Raw genomic sequence first — 19,122 nt, 5'->3', positions numbered from 1 at the left:
AGTTGTGGTGGAATTAGGCTGGCCATACACTATATACTTTTCTTACAATTTTCTGCCCAATTTCCTTTAGATTTACCATCAACTATGTAGTGCAAGGGCCTGCCTAATTGGATACAACTGAAAGTGTTGTTTACGTTTGACCTCATATTATATGGTTTTTGGTAAATCAAAAGCAAAATTCTCAAGAAAATTGTATAATGTATGGCCAGTCTTAAACTGTCTAGTAGCAGAGCCTAAAAAGATTCAGCTGACAGCTTGCTCATTGTAAGCAGTAGTATCTTTATGCTGCATTTCCTCTTTCTTAAAGTATAAATGTAGTTTTGTATGGACTTTTTATTTTCTAAAGTAGTTTATTCAACACATTTATTACTACATCATGGCGATCAAAGTCCATGTAAATGTGTTTTGCAGTTGGCTCAATACAATGGAATACAATGAAATGCTTGCTAGCTAAAGGCAGGGTGATGGGAGTGTCTAACAAACATGAACACAGGCCTTAGAAAGAGTACTTGTAATGTGATACGCTGGGATTTCTTGTGTAATTTCCACCTCCCCTTACATGACGGCATCATCGACATTACTGTCAAACTGTAACAACCGTACATAGGGAAGCTGTCAGACTGACTCTAGGTAAGGTTTTCCATGGTTATGCAACTGTCATATTTTTCTCTTTGCATTGTTAATACGGTTTCAAATGAGTTGAGGTATTATAGTTGAGAATTACAGATGTCTCATAATGGGTGGGGTCTGACCAGTCGAACCTCATCTAAATCACTGTACAAGGTTTCCAGGGCAATAAAGGAACTATTTCATTTTTAAAGAACAGTTGATAATCTGGTTTTAGGGTCGGTTCACGCCACATTCTCTGTGTTCCAGATGCATTTCTGCATGTGAAATGTTTTGATGTGTTCTCGTGCGTTTTTCTTCTCATCTCAATTGAGGACATGTGCGTTTTTTATGCATTTTGTTACCACATTCCAGAAGTGCTCTATATAGAAAAATATGTTCTACTTTTGTTTGCACTGGAACGCACTGCACTGGTGTAAACTAGGGCCATTAGAATCCATGTTAAACACTGTCCATGCTTTTTTGAACGCACTGGACTGCATCTGCTGTGAACCAGCCCTTAACCAGTGTCTAAAATGCAGGGTTTAGCCCTTGCAATGCCTAGCTGTCACAAACATTGCTAGAAGCAGTCGCATCACTTAAGATTATCCTTCCATTCCTTCTATTACCAATCTAAGGGCCAGTTCACACATCCCCTGACAGCTGCGACATACTAAACCACAGCAGTTTAATGATTGACAGCTGTCTGTTCTGGCTGCAGTGAGCCAGCAGTAGGGGGGTAGTGTGATGCTCACTTTAGTGCACACAGTTCCCCCTCTCTCGCTCTCTGATATATATATATACACACTGCTCAAACATTTTAAATGAACACTTTTTAATCAGAGTATAGCATCAAGTCAATTAAACTCCTGGGATATTGATCTGGTCAGTTAAGTAGCAGAGGGGGTTGTTATTCAGTTTCAGCTGCTTTGGTGTTAATGAAATTAACAACAGGTGCACTAGATGGGCAACAATGAGAAGACCCCCAAAACAGGTATGGTTTTACATGTGGAGGCCACTGACATTTTTTTCCCTACTAATTTTTTCTGACTGTTTTTCACTAGTTTTGCATTTGGCTAGGGTCAGCGTCACTACTGGTAGCATGAGGCGATACCTGGACCCTACAGAGGTTATACAGGCAGCCCAACTCCTCCAGGATGGCACATCAATACGTGCCATTACCAGAAGGTTTGCTGTGTCTCCCAGCATAGTCTCAAGAGTTTGCAGAAGATTCTAGGAGACCGGCAGTTACACTAGGAGAGCTGGACAGGGATGTAGAAGGTCTTTAACCCTTCAGCAAGACCGGTATCTTCTCCTTTGTGCAAGGAGGAACAGGATGAGCACTGCCAGACTCCTACAATATGACCTCCAGAGGGCCACTGGTGTGAATGTCTCTGACCAAACAATCAGAAACAGACTTCATGAGAGTGGCCTGAGGGCCCGACATTCTCTAGTTGTCCCTGTGCTCACTGCCCAGCACCATAGAGCTCGATTGGCATTTGCCACTGAACACCAGAATTGGCAAGTTCACCATTAGCACCCTGTGCTTTTCACAGATGAGAGCAGGTTCACCCTGAGCACAAGTGACAGACGTGATAGGGTCTGGAGAAGCCGTGGAGAACGTTATGCTGCTTGTAACATCATTCATCATGACCGTTTTGGTGGTGGGTCAGTGATGCTCTGGGGAGACATATCCAAAAGGGACGCACAGACCTCTACAGGCTAGACAATGGCCCCCTGATTGACATTAGGTATTGGGATGAAATCCTTGGACCCATTATCAGACCCTACGCTGGTGCAGTGGGTCCTGGGTTCCTCCTGGTGCATGACAATGCCCGGCCTCATGTGGTGAGAGTATGCAGGCAGTTCCTGGAGGATGAAGGAATTGATACCATTAGATGGCCCCCATGCTCTCCTGACCCAAATCCAAGAACGTGGGGGCCATACAAGCTACTAAGTACCATTTGAGTTGCTGCAATGAAATTTCAGCAAAATGGACTTGCCTACTGCATCATCTTTCACTCTGATTTTCAGACTGTCTTCGAATTCAGCCCTCTGTAGGTTGATAATTTTCATTTCCATCAAGCGATGGGGCATCCTTACATTCCTAACACATAGTATAGATACCCAGCAAGATATTTTTCCCCATCGAGATCTGATGTGTTTTCAAAGTGTTCCTTTAATTTTGTTTGAGCAGTATATATATACTCCAAAGACATGCTGGTAGGTTAATTGGATCCTGTCTAAATTTGCTCTAATATGTGTATGTATGAATTATAAGTTAGGGACCTTAGATTGTACACCCCTTGAGGGTTAGGGACCCTTTGAGGGTTAGGGACTGATGTGAATGTACAATATATATGTGTAAAGCGCTGAGTAAATTCACTTCTGCTTTCCCGTACCAGAAATCTGCCTTTGAACTGCTTTACCAACAGTGTCTGGGCGCCCCGGACCCTATTTCCCTTCTTTGTGCAGCTTTGAACAGACGCACGACGCATACTTCTTTTCATATGTTGTTCAGTGGGAGCATAACCTGGGGGCAGTCGTGGATCTGGAGGACTGGAATAGGGCCTGGTCGCTGGAGGTGGCATACAAAGTATTGTTTTGTTGGTATTGGGTTCTGGCTCATTTGGCCCAGGCGAACCCTGCCTGCAGTGATCGATGCTTCTGGGGTTGTGGCCATCGTGGTGATGTTTTGCATATCTGGTGGTCATGCCCGAGACTCTTTCGTTTTTAGTCTCGTGTGTTGGCCTCCTTTTCACCTTGTTCCATCTCTCCATACGCCGGGATGCTCGGTATGCTTTGCTTCATTGCCCCATACCGGGCCTCTTGGCTCATCAGCAGAAGCTGGCTTCCTATTTGTTTTTGTCGGCCACTAGAACAATTGCTCAGGCCTGGAAGAGTCCGTTCGTCCCTCTTCGGTGGGTGCGGGACTGTATGACCACTATGATGCTCAATGAACAGATGTCAAGTATCTGCAACAACTCCCAATGTAAATTCTTGAAAATATGGAAGCCGTGGTTGCAGTATGCCTTTCCCATGCTCCCCCTAGTCTGGGGATGTGATGTTGTTTGGTATCGGCGTTCTTGGACCCCTGCTCTTGGTTTTGTTATCTTTTTTTTTTTGTACTCCTCCTTCCTTTTTTTTTTTTTTTGTTTGTTTTTGGTGTGGCAGTGGATAGCTGCCTTTAGTTTGAGTTACTATCGGTGTTATACTAATGCTTTGTCATTTAAGTGCCATTGATTGCCCCTGCGTGGGTGCACCTTTTGCTCTGTTGGTGTTAGAGCACTGTTTTTTCAAATTTTTTATGTGCCATTGATAGCCCCCACAAGGGCGTGATCTGTTGCTCCTATGTTAAACTGTTAAAAATTAATAAAAAACATTGAAATACAAAAAAAAAGCTAAATGCCCTATTTAAATTACCATGATAGTCCTCTTTCGGGTGTCTGGCCATACACTGTACAATCTGGTTGTACAATCTCTTTAATATCTACCATCTGCTATGTAGTGCAGAGGCCTTCCTGACGGGATACAAACTGAATCGATTGTTTAGGTTTGTCCTTATATTAGATAGCTTTGGGAAATCTAATATTGGAGATTGTACATTCTGATTGTACAGTGTATGTCCAGCTTTAGTGCTGATTCGCACCATAGAAATGTAGTCTAGATGCTTTCCAGATGCGTTTCTGCATGCGTATTTTTGAGGCACTGCAGTTAATTTTTTCCCCTCTCTTTTTCTTAAACTTAAAATAATACATGTGTGTTCTGGTGCATTTTAGGTGCGTTCCTGTGCATTGTTGATTAGTTTTACTACATTCCAGTACAGTTCAGTGCAGAAAAAAATACAGCATGTTGCCATTTGAACCCATGTAACCTACTATCAATGCATTTTTGATGCAGAAAGAAAACCGCACGGGAGGGACTGCATGTGGTGTGAACTGGCTCTTAGAGACCCCAAAACTAGGCATAGCGGGACACACCTCAAGAACCTATTTAATATGTATAAAATTAAACAGGCCTTTCAATACATAACTGATGGTAGATCTATTGGAGATTGTACATCTATATTACATAGTGTATGCTCACCTTAAATGATAAGTTCACCTTAAATTAAAAAAAAATAAATAAATGCAGTTAAAAAAAAAGTGCATTTACAATGTTTTTCTTAGGAGCCTCTAAATCATTGCACCCATGATCAGCAGATCATGAGTGCAATGTCAGGCTCCTGCAGACTATCTGGGTAGAGCCTGTCAGGGCTTGTGTGGTGGGAGAGGCAATTTTGAAGCAAACAAAAGCCCATTGACACTGCCCCTTAGCGTTATTAAATCACATTGAGGGCACTTTTGTGTGTATTTTTTTTTCTCACTAGGATGGAGTGTGTGGGTCCTCGGACCTGTCCTTAAGTCTAGGGGGGGATGCATGGCCATTAGGTTCCTTTCTCCCCTGTTCCTGGGGGGTCTCTCCTCGGGAGAGCTCCCTGACCTAGTACTTCGTGGTCGGCTTCAGCTAGCCACAAGGAAAGGGGTCCGCCAGGCCTTTTGGCTAGGTGGACCATGTTGGAAACCCTTTGTCCCTGTTAGGAGCCTTGCGCCCCGGGGGATCAGGGTAGAGGTCCTACTCCTTCGGGGGGGGGGGGGAAGAAAAGCACACCATTAAGTGCACTTTTTTGTGTTTGTGTTTTTGCACTTGCAAGTTTTTTGTTTTGTTTTAGTTTTTTCACAGCTCTGTGAACGTGTAAAAAAAAAAATCAATTCAGTTTATATCACATAGGCCTTCGTATTACATATTTGTTAGTAAATATAAAAGGTGGTGGTTAACCCCTTTGTGCCGTTGCCTCCCGGCCCTTTAAGAGGTTTCAGAAGTCGGGAGGCGGGAAGTGTTTTAGGGTCATGTGACCGCTGTGATTTGCTGTCACGACGGTCACATGATCGGAAAAGGTCCCGATCGCAAGGGGAGATCGGGACCTTTCCGTGAGTCATGGACATATGTGCTGGGAGCATGCAGGGTGCGCACTGTCAGCACATATGTATTTTTAAAGGGTACGCAAATATGCGGCCACTCAGCGTCAAATCCCAGATGCTGAGGAGCCGCATATTTGTGTGCGCTTGGCATCTAGGGGTTAACATAGAAACTCTCTTTATATAGGGGGAAGGCATTTGGCAGGTCTTGGTCCTAAAGTTAGATTAGTCCTCAATAACGAAATGAACCTACTTTCAGTGGGGCATATAGATCAGACTATATATAGACTTTGGCGAGTAAAAATATTTACTTTAAAAGAGTGACAAATTTACTGTTAATGTTTGTGTCAACAAAGTCTCAAAGGTTTGCCTTTGTGCTGACATAAATGTTGCAAAACTTGTTTCTAGACTTGCATAGTTAGTTAGGAATTTAGGTTATTTACACGTTACTCACCATTCATTTTCAATACAGTGAAAGGTAACTTATGTTTGTTTGCTCTGAACAACAACTCTTTCTATTTACTTTCTATTATCTAGTTTTATAGGTTGCCCCAATATGTTTGCAAATCATTACAGCAAAACTGTATATGAGCAATTATACAGGCCTCATTGCATTTTACAGTGTGTTGTGCAATGCCATCTTGTTGTGAAAATGTATACCATCCAGAAATATAAATAAAATGTATACCATCCAGAAATATAAATAAAATGTATATCATACAGAAATACACTATATTGCCAAAAGTATTGGGATGCCTACCTTTACATGCACATGGACTTTAATGGCATCCCAGTCTTAGTCCGTAGGATTTAATATAGAGTTGGCCCACCCTTTGCAGCTATAACAGTTGCAACTCTTCTGGGAAGGCTGTCCACAAGGTTTAGGAGTGGTCTATGGGAATGTTTGAGCATTCTTCTAGAAGAGCATTTGTGAATTCAGGCACTGATGTTGGACAAGAAGGCCTGGATCACAGTCTCCGCTCTAATTAATCCCAAAGGTGTTCTATCGGGTTTAGGTCAGGACTGTGCAGGCCAGTCAAGTTCCTCCACCCCAAATTCGCTTATCCATGTCTTTATGGACCTTTCTTAATGCACTGGTGTGCAGTCATGTTGGCACAAGAAGGGGCCGTCCCCAAACTGTCCCCACAAAGTTGGGAGCATGAGATCGTCCAAAATGTCTTGGTATGCTGACGGTTTAGGAGTTCCCTTCACTGGATCTAAGGGGACAAGCCCAACCTCTGAGAATCAACCCCGCACCATAATCCCCCCTCCACCAAACTTTCCATTTGGCACAATGCAGTCAGACAGGTACCGTTCTCCTGGCAACCACCAAACATAGCCAAGTCCATCAGATTGCCAGACAGAGAAGTGTGATTCGTCACTCCAGAGAACACATCTCCACTGCTCTAGAGTCCAGTGGCGGCATGCTTTACACCACTGCATCCGACACTTTGCATTTCTCTTGGTGATGTAAGGCTTGGATGCATCTGCTTGGCCATGGAAACCAATTCCATGAAGCTCTACGCACTGTTGTTGTGCTAATCTGAAGGCCACATGAATTTTGGAGGTCTTTAGTTATTGACTCTGCAGACAGTTGGTGACTTCTGCGCGCACTGTGCACTTCAGCGTCTGCTGACCTCGCTCTGTCATTTTACGTGGCCTACCACTTTGTGGCTGAGTTGCTGTTGTTCTCAGTTGCTTCCACTTTGTTACATTACCACTAACAGTTGACTGTGGAATATTTAATTGCAAGGAAATTTCACAGATGGACATATTACACAGGTGGCAAACTATCATGGTACCATGCTTGAATTCACTGAGCTCCTGAGAGTGACCCATTCTTTTACAAATGTTTGTAGAAGTCTGCATGCCTAGGTGCTTGATTTTATATACCTGTGGTCACTGAGGTGACTGGAACACAATTATTTGGAGAGCGATCCCAATACTTTTGGCAATATAGTGTATAAATGTTGCTCACAACCTTTAGAAGAAGCCATAAGATAATTACCTGTTTTAAATTATCATACAAATATATGATTTAAATGTATTTTTTTCTTTTTTGGCAATACCATGGTGTGGACATATTTCTGCCAGTCACAGGCTGTATCACACCCAGGGCTTTTTTTTCTCAGAGAACAGGTGAAGGAACTCACCCTCCCCCGCCAACTCACCTCCTCCCAACCCCACTGTTCCTCGAGGAGAGAAGTAAGGCAGCACCAAATCTGTGCATTGCTCAAGGCACAAGAGGCACAGAGTACCACACCCAGGAGTGCATAACACACAGGGCTCAGGAGAGCAAACTGTGCAGTGCTGAGGTGTGTGCATCAAACAGGGCACTGAAAAAAATCAGCACAAGGAACAGTACTTACCTCCCCCAATATAACTTTATATTGCTCACCTCTCCACCCCATCTACATCTTTCCTCTTCTCCCCCCTTCTTGTGCAGCTCACCTCTTCTCCCCCCTCCTCCTTTCCACAGCTCATATTCCCCCCCCCCCCTCTTATCCACAGCTCACCTCTTCTCCCCCCTCCTCTTGTCCACAACTCAATTTTTCTACCCCCATCTTGTCTGCAGCTCACCTCTTCTCCCCCATCCTCCTGTCTGCAGCTCACCTCTCCTCCCATCCCTCCAATCTGCAGCTCACACCCCCCCCCCCCCCATCTGTAGCTCATCTCTTTTTTCTCCCTTGTCCTCAGCTCACCTCTTCTTCATTCCTGTCCACAGCTCACCTCTCACCCCCTCCTGTCCGCAGGTCACCTCTTCTCCACCCCTCCTCCCCCTGTCCACAGCTCACATCTTCTCCCACCCCACCCCCATTCCGCAGCTTACCTCTTTTTTTTCCCCCTGTCCACAGCTCACCCCTTCTCCCCCCCCCCTCCTCCTGTCCACAGCTCACCTTTTCTCCCCCCCCCCAACCCCCTTTCTGCAGCTCACTTCTTTTTTCCCCCCTGTCCACAGCTCACCCCTTCTCCCCCCCCCCCTCCTGTCCACAGCTCACCTTTTCTCCCCCCCCCCAACTCCCTTTCTGCAGCTCACTTCTTTTTTCCCCCTGTCCGCAGCTCACCTCTTCTTCACCCCCCAGCTCTCACTTTGTCCAACCTACACTCCCTTTCCAGGTCTCACCTCTTTTCACAACTTCACCCCCCTTCACAAATTCACCCCCACTGCGGTTCACAACTTGGTAGTCCCCAATGTGATAGCAGTAAAGGTAAGTGGGGAAAAAAGTTAATCAATAAAAAGCAATTATTTTAAAGACCCCACATATATGAATTAAACGCTTGAGTCAAGGATATCTACATATGAATATTATGATTATGCCACACATGTTAGGATGCCAAAGTTAGAGCAATAATTCTAGGATGAAAAAAAAGCTAATAATGCACAACATCAATGCTGATGTTTTCTATATTACCTAAATTGTGAAAAAAGGGAAAATGTGTTTCTTTGCACATGTGTCTTTGTACTACTGAAAATTATGGAATTTTACAGTTATTGCATTTTATGCTGCGACCATAGTTATACCCTTGTTACATAAAACAGTGATAATCAGGTACAATGTATAAAACAAGACCTTTTTTTAAGTGTTCTTGAACTAATTAATGAGATCTTTTACACTTTGTACATTCTGTTATAAAGACATATTAGACATTTTTTATTATTTTGAGAAAATAACTTTTCCAAGAGAATAATGACCGAGAAATATATCTGTATGTTTCCACAAGCAGTCGTCAAGAATGAAGATATCAGTCCTTGGAGCTTCTGGCCAGACAGGTTTATACTTAGTGTCTCAAGCACTGGAACAGGGACATGAAGTAAAAGCTCTTGTGAGAGATGTCAATAAAATAACAATCCAGCATGAAAATCTGAAGGTTTGTATTATAACCATAATAATCATCTTTTTTTCTTTTGGCTGTTCTACTTTTTAATTGCATTGAATACGTGTTTGGCTATAGTTTACTATACTGACTATACAACTGCAAGCAGGTAAAAAAAAAAAAAAATAACATTGATTAGTATTTACTTGAAATAATTACATTCAATGCAATTAGCATTAAGGCATGATTCACACTGGCCATTAGGTTCTCCGCTGCCCCATGCACTCTGTGTGAACAGCTGCAATCAGAGCCATCATAGTTGGATTTGTACCCAAATCAATGGCCAGACCCATGCATGTAACCTTACATATAAATGCAAATACAGTCTTTGACTGGTCCTGGCCACCGGGCAATCTGCATCCAGGGCCAGTGGTTCTGACCACACACAACCTGAATGCAAGTAATTATCCTAATGAATCCAAATCAATGCAGCTAATCAAAATACAGAGGGCTGTTGCATCCAGATGCATAGTTTAGTTGCATCTGAATGCAGTGAGATAATTGCCAGTGAATAAATCCTAATTCAGCTTAAAGCTGGCCATACAGTGGTCAATTTCTGAAAGAATCTTCTTTTGAAAATCTTTTCTAAAAATTTTCGTTCGAATTTCTCACCATTAGTGGGCCACAGAAATGGCTGATTTTCGTGTGACCATCGAATATGAGTGATTGGGTATGTTGGAAATTTAAAAAAAAAATGAACTAATTTCTAATCAATGATGGGAGAATCGAGTGAGAAATATAACTGAAAAAGAAATGAGCATGAGCTGTGACCTGGAAAGAAAAGAAAATTCTTGGCCACGAAAATTCTTTTCTGTACCAACATTATTATTATTATACAGGATTTATATAGCGCCAACAGTTTGCGCAGCGCTTTACAAAATGAAGGTAGACATTACAGTTACAATACAATTTGGTACAAGAGGAAACAGAAGGCCCTGCTCGTTAAAGCTTACAATCTAGGAGGAAGGGTTGAGTGATACAAAAGGTAATAGTTGTGGGGGGTGAGCTGATAGAGGAAATAAATGGCCGTTTACTAGGTAGAAGCAGGATGGGTTTCTTTAAAGAGAGGTTTTCAGGGATCGTCTAAAGGTGGATAGATTAGGAGACAGCCGGACGGATTGGGGTAGGGAGTTCCATAGGATGGGAGAAGCTCAGGAGAGTCCTGGAGGCGAGCATGGGAGGAGGTAACAGGGGAACTACAGAGCAGAAGGTCTTACATGAGGTGAAATTGAAGGCTTGGTTGGTTGAAATCAATGGTGGCAATCGGGTTACAAAATGCATGAAATTTCCAATTTTCTGAAGAAAATTCATTTGGAATTTGACCCATGTATGGCTTGTATAAGCCTTTGTAACCCTCCACGAGCTGGAGGGGCCAATCAGGTGTGCAGGTGCTGATGGATGAGTCTGTAAGTCTGCTGCTGCTCATTAACAAAGAAGGAGTGACCTATGTAAAAACTGCAGAAGAGAAAAGTTAGGTAACCAACCTATGCAAATCTTAGGACTGGATGGAGAGAAACAGAAATCCATTGACAGGTAAAACCACTACTATGTATGCAATAGTGCCCACCCAACACAACAAGGAGTTTCACTCCTGGCACAGCTGCAAAGAGTGTGTACACCATCGGCTGCTGCCTTTGCAGCTGAAGGGGGAGCAGTTGAGGGGTAGTAAAAAAGTGGTTTAGCCTTGAGGTACAAAACTGGCTGGAGGTCACCTTTTTAAAGTATACATAAACCCAAAACACTAAAATCTCATACAAGCATAATTTTGAGAAATATTTTTCTTTTTTTTTAATCTCCCATGTTAAGTGGTTGTTGGAATACTATGCGATTTTTGGTAAGGAAGATGCTAGTAGCTGGAAGTCATGAGGGGCTGGTTACCTAATAAATAATAAGAAAGCGAATAAGAATAAATAGGATAATGAGGAAGATAGCAGGTAATTCTGATATTGTAGATTTTTACAGGCTGTTCAAATACATTAGAGCAGGGGTGTCAAACCGGTGGCCCTCCAGCTATTGCCAAACTACAAGTCCCATCATGCCTCTGCCTTTGGAAGTCATGATTGTAACTGTCAATCTTGCAATGCCTCATGAGAATTGTAGTTTGGTAACAGCTGGAGGGCATCCAGTTTGACACCTGTGCATTAGAGGTAGGGGAAACCCAAATTGGGTGGGAAGATAATTTCTAGACGTTAGAAGCTGGAGGAAATCAAAGGTCAATGGAGGATCTGAATGGGAGCGTGGGGAGTATCTGTGTATAAAACCAGTTAATTATGGGCCATGAGGGTTCTAAAGAGATTTAAAGCAAGCATAGTAACCGATCAAAACACAGAAAATGCTGTACAATAGACCCTCAAAAACTATGTGCAGTCCAAAACCCACAAGTCCAATCTTTAAATCAACTTCTTCTTGTGTTTCAAAAAATTCCTCCGTTAGTGTACCTCAAACAGAAAAAAATATTCACATAGTGCATTATCCTTTTATATATATCCAAATAATAGTGACTTTATTCAAGTGAATACCCAATCACATCAAATCAGTGAAAAAGTGAACAAAATGAAAAAAACTGTGAAGCCAAAAAGTGAAAAGCCACGTGAATGTGAATCACTCTTCAGTGCTTTCATTCAACCAACACTGTGACACTTCTAGATAAGGAATGCATACCCTTACCAATATTCAGAAAAAAAGGAAGCTTTTTAATATATTTTTCCCAAAGATATATTAGCATAGTAACCCAAAGCATAGTAACCGGAATTTTATTCACAGAAGCTGGTGGAGAAGGCACCATTCGCATGGGCATTTTGCCAGTTGGCAAATCCCAGCAAGATAAATCAGTAGAGTCCTGTCACTGGGATTCACAGCATGGCAAAACACCTATGTGATTAGGGTCTAATAGAGAAAATCAGAATATGAAGATAAGAAGTTTTGCAGAAGCATACATCATAGATTGTTAAACATAAGAATGTAGTCCAGCTTTTCTCAACCTGGGTTCCTCCAGACGTTAATTAGGTTCTTTGGGTAAACAGCTATTTCCACCTCTCAGATAAGTTCCCACAGTAATCAGTGATTTGTTTAGCTGTCTGTAAGGCTGGCCATACATTATCCAATTTTCTTGAGAATTTTGCTTTAGATTTACCAAAAAGCATATAATAGGTCAAACCTAAACAACACTTTCAATTGTATCCAATTAGGCAGGCCCTTGCACTACATAGTTGAAGGTAAATCTAAAGAAAATTGGACAGAAAATTGTATAGTGTATGGCCAGCCTTAGAGGGAGATCCTTCTAACTGACTGCAAATGTAAGATGGCAATATTTAGCAGGGGTTTCCAAAAGACAAGAAAGTTATTTCAAGGGTTCCTGTATATTAAAAAGGTTGGGAGAGGCTGGTCTAGTGGAATCCTGTTGCAATAGTTGAGATAACTATAAAGGTAATGGTTTTGATTTTGCAGGTACCCAAAAAAGGTGCTGATGTTGTGCAAGTGGTGGTAGCAGAACCTAAAGTACATGTACTGTAAACCCAATATTTAATTAATTCCTGATATATACCTGCTGTACTATGTACTTGTATGAAAAAGTATCCTGTTCTCTTTGTATTGCTTCCTTTGTGTAAACTCCCTGGTGTTTCTGCCAGTCCCTCTGCTTTCCTATTAAAAGCTGACCACACTAGGCAGAAGAGCACTGCTCTCCTCCAATGACTCATCATGACCCCCCCCCCCGCACAGCCATTAATTGGGAAGATCAGTATGCTGCTGTTTCTTCTCCTGCAGCTCTCTAAGCTCCTTATGTAGCTGATGGCAGAGATTATGTGATCACTTATAAAAAAGTAAAGAAAATGTATCTAATGTTTTATACATATACACAAATTAATTTGTTGTTTTACAAGGTGAGGGTTTACATATACTTTAAAGTGTAAGCTCACCCATATAGAAAATCTGTAAGGTGACCTTACACTGGACCCCTCCCTATCCCTCTCGGTCCTGTTGTACCAGGGTCCCGTGACCCCCACGCTGTCCAGCACCAGGACACCACTAGCTTTTTTCTCCTTGCTTTGCTGACAGGACAGGCTAGACAGGCTCTGATTGGTCAGTGCTGTTCATATGACTGTGCTGACCAATCAGAATGCCCCTTGTCAGCACATGCTGAGAGGTATGGATAAAAGATTAAGTCGGGGGGATTTCAAATCCCCAGAATGGTGAAGCTGCGTCCTGACAGTGGGGGATTGCAGGACCAGTGTAAGGTCACCTTACTGATTTTCTGTAAAGGTAAACTTACACTTTAACGGAGTAGGTATGATAGTATTCTTTACAGTTCTGGGTGTCAATAGCATACAAGTGATAAAGAAGGCTAAAAAAAAGAAAGTTTTTTTTAATGTACTGTATAGTGTAGATAGGGAAGTGTGCTGAACCAGTGACTAAATATATTCTGATGGTAAAGGGTGAGGAGAGAAATAGAAAATGTAGAAAAGAACTCTGAAGGACTGGTCCAATCTTGAAATAGCAAAGTACCAAATTACAAGAGAATGCAGTTTGTTGCAACAGACCTCCACTGGCAGCTATACTAGCACAATAGTGGCCCATGTATGACAGCCACTGGGATTATGGAAGAGCAGTAATCATTCAGCGGCATGCACCCAAAGAGGGTGTACGGGATGCCACAGGTATGGTCGTGGGCCACGTCAGACACTGTGGCCCGTGGCCCATGGGTTGAGCACGCCTGGGTTAGTGTTACCATAAACAGATACATAAGGTTTATATTTCTTTAACAACAAAACACTAATAGGAAAAAAAGTGTTTAACATATGTAGCATTCACGTTGCTAAATCGTGCACTTCAAATCTAACGCATACTTTGTTTTGCAGGTGGTGGAAGCCAATATTTTTTCACAGGAATCCTTAGCGGAACATTTCCAAGGCCAGGATGCAGTAATGTCATGTCTAGGATTCCCTTATAAAATGTTCTCATCTATCAGCGAATACACTGACTCCATGAAAGCCATTGTGGGAGCAATGCGACAGACTGAAGTGAACAGAATAGTAGTGATGACCTCATGGTATACTGACAGTAAGTAAATGTAACAAATATTTGATGAGTGCAATAAAATGACAGAACCTTGTAGTTTGAACACTTTACACTCCTCTTAGGGCTCATTCACACAGGAACCTAGATGCTTACACCTATAGTTGTGTACGCACCAAAATGCAGCACTATCATTGGGACCATACTCAACTGTGTTTGTGACCGTAATATGCAGATTTTACACATGTAAATGCATGTAAATACCTGCATACATACACGCATAAAGTAATTAGAAGAATTAAACGCATCTAAATACAAGTACTTTAGGTCCATGTTGTTCGTAGGATCTTCTATTGGATTTGCCAACAAGAACCTGCATTCCATGCAGAAAATAGAAATACGGCCATGTGAATGAAGCTTTACCTGCAGGACGCTGCTATTTGCTACTGCTGGGAGACAGTGAGCGAGTATGTACAGGTGACAGGGCACAAATGTCTTGAAGTCAGAAAACCCCTGACTTTTGAGCAAAAAAGCCAGATGTAGAGCACTTAACCTGTAGGGTCCATGTACATAAATGGCCGGACGGGAGCAGTGCAGGAGCAGGTTGCCGTTCATAAACGGCCTCCACATTCACTGCCTTTGCGTGCTCTTTGGGAGTGTGTGGCACTGCAATCCGATGCCCGCTGTGTCTGGAACACCGATCGCTGTACGGGACCTCTGTGTGAGGTCCCGATCATGTGATCACTGATTGGCTAATCAGTGATCACATGAATAGTAGTAAGCAAGATGTGACTTCCTGACATCATTGCTTACTACGTGTGAAATCTATGAATGATCACAGAGGTCACATGGTACAAGGCTATTCTCAACATGGTACCATGGTACCTCACATGGTACCAATCACAGCTCTCACAGTATTTCTCAATGGCTGCAAGAATGCAGCCAGAGAGAAGGAGAAATTATTGCTTTTACAGCCTTTATGAGTGTAAAAGCAATCAGTGTAAAAAAAAAAAAAAAATCTTCATCACCCCCCACAAGTAGTACAGTGTCACTGTACTGCTAGGGTGACAGTATGTTAAAATAACATAAAACAAAAATAATAATATAAAAAATAAAATTAAAATGTAAAAAAAAATTTAGAAAAATTGAAATTTTTGGTTATAAACTAATTTGGGTTATTTTATTTTTTTTTTACTAAAAACGTAACTGAATAAATTTTGGCCAAGATTTATGAAGAAAGATTATTTATTTGCAAAATGTTATTAAACACTTTTTTTCAAAATTTTTAGACTTTTCATTTATATAGCAGAAAAATTAAAATCCCAGTGGTGAATAAATATCACCAAAATAAAGTTTTATCTGTCTCATAAAAATGCTAAAAAATGCATATGGGTACAGTGTTGCATGACCACGCAATTGTCATTCAAAGTGTGATAGCACTGAAAGCTGAAAATTGGCCTGGACAGGAAGTGGGTGAAAATGTCCGGACTTGTAGTGGTTAAGCATAGAGCACAAAGACTTGTGGTGGAAGAGCTATATTTTGTCTGCACAGGATGCATAGGTCTTCCATGCATCTGCATGCAGGCAGCCGTATTCTTGTCAATTAGGATGCAGCACCTGCATGGACACAGTCACTGCTCCCAATTTGACATTCATGTAGTGTGGATGTGGGTGTGGATGTGTGTCTCAGAACATAGACAGTGTGAGTTTGGAAACACACCTGTCAAATTGGGAGCAGCGGCTGTGTCTGTGCAGCTGCTGCATCCCAGTTGAGATGAATGAGACTGCATACACGCAGATGCTCGGAACACCTCTGCATCCTGTGCAGGCAAAATATGGGCCTTACGCAGGTATATGCTTAAGTACAGTAAAGAAACGGCAAACCCAGATACTCCTGCGCTTAGGGATGGACTCTGTATGGATAGGACCACATCATGAATTTCTTGGGATATGCACGCCTTGCTGCCCTCAAATGACCGGGGATGTCCAAATGTACTGAGTAGAGAAAAACAAACAGAGGGCGCACCAGCGGTAGTGCATTACCTTAAAAAATGTATTTAACAAATGATAAAAGTAGGTATTGTACTCACAAAATGACAATATAGTCAAAGGCACATCTTGAAAGAACAGCTCTGTCCAATCCGCACTACGTGTCTATCCGTAATGGGAACTCTAGACCTCCAACAGCCTAACACGTTTCGAGGACTTGCCTCTTCCTCAGAGCCCTGATGTGCCTTTGACTGTATTGTCATTTTGTGAGTACAATACCTACTTTTATCATTTCTTAAATACATTTTTAAAGGTAATGCACTAGGCCTCTGCACCCTCTGTTTGTTTTTCTCTACTCAATACGCTTAAGTACGCCCATGTGAACGAGGCCTAAAGTTACAAAAAAGTAGTAAGTAAGAGTAATAATGATTTAAGACTGCATAATTCGATTTTTGCAGAAGCTCAATAGTGACTCGATCCCTTTCCATTCACAATCTGTAAATTATTATTTCCCAGCACGATTCCCAGTGGTTTAAAAGAAATGTAAAAATGAGCAACATTTTAACAAGTAGGCAAATTTTGGTTTTATTATCCAAAAACCAATTAAACCCTTGAAAGGGTTAAAGGAAAACAATAATTTTTTTGTGCAATTTTTTAATTAAATTATATATACTGTATGTTTACTGTTTTTCTTGCCAAAGAAATTGAAACATCTTGTGATACACACCACTCTTTTCAATTACTCACCTCCCTGTGCACTAGACAGAGGTGATGATGATTCACTGTTCAATGAAGAGGCTGAAGCTCAACTGCTGAACCTGGAAGTTGAATTGCTTAGTTATCTACTTGTATCATGTGTCTGCTGTGCAGTGTGGGAAATGTGTGCACATCACAGGACTGTACATAAGGCTGTACAGGATTACAATTCCCTTGGCAGGTGCATGGAGTTTAGCTTTAAGGCTAGGTTCACATATGTCCGGGTGGTGCCGCTGCGGATCAGCACAAAAATCCATGCAGCCGCACCACCCACACAGAGAAATGCGGACCCACGGGCGGGTGCCATTAGTTCTAATGGCATGCTGCCCGCACTGGAAACCGCAACCATACTGGGAACCAAGGTTCCCGTGCGGGCTGCGTTTTCAGAAGAAGTGCACAGACTCCTTCCCTGCATGTCACGGGGAACGGGAGTCAATTCAAATTAATGACCTGTCGTGCCCACGCAAAACACGGCCCGCATTGCCACATATATGTGAACCAGGGGTAATGGATGTGCTGGCTGTAGCTTTAGAAAAGTTGTTAGTAAGCTTCAAGCTGTTTTTAGCTGACAGCGGGATAAAGTCTGCTGTTAGCTGACATCACAGAGCTAGTCCGGGCTGGGGAAAGATCGTGACCATATCGGTGGGATCCATCCAAGAGCTTGGACAAGCTCCTTAGCCAGCCACTCTCACCCTCTCCAATGAGTGCTGGGTGTGGGGGGGGGGGGGCAGAGCAGACAGCAGTGACTGACACTGCTCAGAGCTGTGGGAAGAACTGAGCGATCAGCAGTGTCTGATCGCTCAGTTCTCAGCCTTAGAGTTGGCAGGGAACAGATGTAACAATGGATCAATGCTGCATCCATCTATGTAAGTAGCATTAAAAAAAAAAAAACAATCCCATACTTTTAACATCCCCACTAGCCAATCAGAGCAGTGTTATTGACTGCTGAGGCACTTTTGCATTGAGACTTTTGTACATTTGAACAAGCCTATTAGTCTTGCATGTTACCTGTGTTATCAAAATGTTTAGATAGTTCACAACACTTTAGAATTGTGGTTTGCACAAATGCCACACATGTAATCACTATGTTTTTAATAAATTTTATGTAATAATTTTTCATTTAATGATTTTAAATGTAATCATCACAACCAAAATAAATTGTTTTCTTCCCTTTAATAGCTAGCACTGCGCAGAATTCTTCATTTTTTGTACGCAATTTTCTCATACCTCTCATAAAAAGTGTGCTCACAAACATGTTTGAGATGGAACAGTACCTTGAAAAAGAATGTCCTGATCTTAACTGGACTGTTGTAAGACCACCGGGACTTCAAAATGTTCCAGTAACAGGTGAGCAAAATATAATTTTTTTGGAAATATAAAGTGAAAAGCAGAAAAAAGGAGTAACAATCTTTGTGCATTAAAGGATAAGTTCACCTTTTTCTTAAAATGTTTAAATGCACTAATAGTGCCTTAAACATGCATTTATTCTTTTTCAAGGTTTATCAATGTGACGATCACTCACCGAAGGACACACATGAGATCACACAGCTTCTATTGAAAGAGAGCTCATGAGACAATTGTCCCTGTCCCTATTTGGGCGATGATGTGACCGGCCAGGGGACTAAAGTACAATGACACCGCTTTCCTTGTGCCAAGTAAGAACTCCTGCAACTGACAGTTCTTATAAAGCAGGGGGCGTGGCTTGACAATTGATATCATTGCCTAGATAAGGACATGGAAAGCCAATGAAGTAATTTGCAAGGCCACGCCTCCTGCTTTATAAGAACTGTCAGTCGCAGCAGTTTATTTATTTATTTATTACAGGTACTCATATAGCGCCATCAATTTACACAGCACTTTACGTGTGTACATTCACATCAGTCCCTTACCCTCGTGAAGCGTGCAATCTAAGCTACCTAACTCA

General features: G+C 42.0%; 1 protein-coding gene across 2 annotated transcripts in view; it reads left to right on the top strand.

Moving 5' to 3' along the window:
• Window positions 1-503: 503 nt before the first annotated feature.
• Window positions 504-19,122, top strand: part of LOC149468485 (flavin reductase (NADPH)-like) — a 39,399-nt gene continuing 20,780 nt past the window's right edge. Inside the window, exons 1-4 of one of the 2 annotated variants that reach the window (XM_089669994.1) lie at window positions 504-630; window positions 9,291-9,434; window positions 14,297-14,498; window positions 18,378-18,545. In XM_089669994.1, the coding sequence (XP_089526120.1) occupies window positions 9,300-9,434; window positions 14,297-14,498; window positions 18,378-18,545 (505 nt within the window). In that variant the 5' untranslated portion in view covers window positions 504-630; window positions 9,291-9,299. Of the gene's footprint in view, window positions 631-9,287; window positions 9,435-14,296; window positions 14,499-18,377; window positions 18,546-19,122 lie in introns of both variants that reach the window. The other variant, XM_089669995.1, reaches the window with a different exon arrangement.

The sequence above is a fragment of the Staurois parvus genome, unplaced genomic scaffold (genome assembly GCF_062004578.1).
Source record: "Staurois parvus isolate SC_StPar_1 unplaced genomic scaffold, SC_StPar_1.0 ptg000086l, whole genome shotgun sequence".
In the NCBI taxonomy this organism is placed as follows: Eukaryota; Metazoa; Chordata; class Amphibia; order Anura; family Ranidae; genus Staurois; species Staurois parvus.
This window is presented reverse-complemented; position numbering and strand designations above follow the sequence as displayed.